This window comes from Apaloderma vittatum, unplaced genomic scaffold (assembly GCF_000703405.1).
Source record: "Apaloderma vittatum isolate BGI_N311 unplaced genomic scaffold, ASM70340v1 scaffold27756, whole genome shotgun sequence".
In the NCBI taxonomy this organism is placed as follows: Eukaryota; Metazoa; Chordata; class Aves; order Trogoniformes; family Trogonidae; genus Apaloderma; species Apaloderma vittatum.
The window spans coordinates 1,635-3,673 of NW_009721664.1; the positions used below are offsets into that span (position 1 = coordinate 1,635).

Genomic DNA, 2,039 nt, shown 5'->3' on the forward strand with positions numbered 1-2,039 from the left:
AACCATCCTTAAGGACACCCTCAGGTCACCGGCAGCCCCTCGTGCAAGAAAATTTCTTCATTTTGCGCTTCACGGCGCCTTTACCCCTTTTTATTTAGGCCCTTCGCCAGGTTAGGCTGAGTTTGGGCTCGCTTATTTTGCGTGTTTGGAAGTCGGAGGGGGAAACCCGCGCGCCCCTCTGAAATATTTTGGCGTCTCGGCGCCGTCCTCACAGGTTTTTTTGACCGTTATCAGTCTGTAACGTGGACTTCGCTGCCGTAACGCCCTCTGATACCTCTTGGGTGGAGCTGACGAAGACAAACAAGGCGCCGAACACGCGAGTCTCGGCCCGGGACAGGAAGGAAACAATAAACGGCACCGAGGCTGCGTGGGGGTGGAAAAATGCCTCCGCTTGCTCAGGATCGTGGCATCTCGATGCCAGTTTGGGCGAAGAGCTCGGGGCAGCGGGGTGAGAGCGGCCAAAACCCGCTGTTAAAATACCCCAAAATTAAAAAAAAAACAAACCAAATCGAGGCTGCTTTGTTTTGCCCCAGCCCAGGTGTGGGTTCACCTGGAATTTTCCCCTCCCTGGGAGGTCAAAACCCCCCCCGACTTGTAATTTCTCACAAATTCTTCAGGCAACTCTTTTTTTGTTTGGTTTTTTTTTTTGTCAATGGCGCCAAATTCCGGCAGAATCTTCCCTCTCCGCGTGCTCTGATCCCTCTCTCGACCCTTCCCTTTCGCAGATACTACTACAACAAGAGGATTCTCCACAAGACAAAAGGCAAAAGGTTCACCTACAAGTTCAACTTCAACAAGCTGGTGATGCCCAACTACCCGTTCATTAACATTCGGCCCAACGGTGAGTTTTCGGGGAGTTCAAGGTTGATTTTTTGGGTTATTTTAATCAGGAACCCCAAAAACTGTCCAATAATAGCTGTGGAGGATAAGAAACCGAGTTCTGATTAAAAAAAAACCAATAGAAATCAATTCCTAATTGTTTGTATTAGAGCATTAATTGCCTAATTAGCCTTTATTTTTTAAAAAAAAAGGACTGAAGTCCTTTCCCTTGGTGGCATGGTTGCCTTCGGAGGCGTTTTCTTTCCTATTTGAGCTTTTTTGGGGGGTTGCTTTGCTTTCATGGAGGCGTTTGCCCCCTGGATTAAGAAGGTTTGAGCTCTGCTGCAGGACTCACGCCTTCCTCGAGTTGATGAGTGGCCCTGGGTGCCGAGGAGTGTGCTCAGGAGAAACCAAAAAAATAAATAAAAGGGATTGGGAACGGAGCGTAATTGTCCCTTTCTCATCCTAAAAGGCTTTTGAGCCTCTTGCTGGAAGCGCAGCAGGACTTTTTATCCTGAGAGGCGACGGTGCTGCCGAGGTTTCTCTGGAAGAGTGTTTGCTTTTTGGGGGAGTTAAGTCCCCCCCGCTTAACCCTAATCCACCACCAAAAATTAGATTTTTGCAGCTTACCCCTAACCCCCCCCCAAAAATTAGATTTTTGCAGCCGATGGCCTCCGTAACTGCACAACTAGAGAGACATGCAAAAAAAAAAGAAGGAAAAAAAAAAAACATAAACCCAAACCCTTCTGGAAGTGATTACTGCGAAGCCCAAGCCTGCAAACTCTCGGCAGCAAAGCGAGGCGCCGAGCTCTCACCTCCTCGAGAGCGCCCCGGGGGAAGCCTTGAAGATTCGGGGCGAGGGCAGGGCATGGAGGCGCCTCCGAAAGCCCCGGCGGCTGAGAAAAACAACCCCCAAAAAGCCAGAAAACCAACCCAGGTTGCGTGTGGGCAAGAACGTTTCTCGCCGGTGCCCACGTACGGCGGCGACTGCTCCCCACTCTCACCAGCCGGGGAGCCCCGGCCGGGAGCGAGGCTGATTTCAAATCCCCCCTCCCCCCAAAAAAGTAAAACGAGGCTGGGAGAAATGGAAATCTTCCCGAAGGCGTGTTCTGCCTCTTCACCTGCGTGTGGGCCACAGCAGCGAGGAGGGAGCCGCGTTCTCCGCGAGCCCTCAGCCAAGAGCGCGGGGGTGGAAAGCTGGAGTACGGAGCGGCTCGGCG

General features: G+C 51.6%; 1 protein-coding gene across 1 annotated transcript in view; it reads left to right on the forward strand.

Moving 5' to 3' along the window:
• Nucleotides 1-841, forward strand: part of LOC104275514 (ETS translocation variant 3-like) — a gene marked incomplete at both ends in the record, with an annotated part of 1,437 nt that extends 596 nt beyond the window's left edge. Inside the window, 1 exon segment of the mRNA XM_009871488.1 lies at nucleotides 726-841. Coding sequence (XP_009869790.1) covers nucleotides 726-841 — 116 coding nt within the window.
• Between the last annotated feature and the right edge of the window lie 1,198 nt (nucleotides 842-2,039).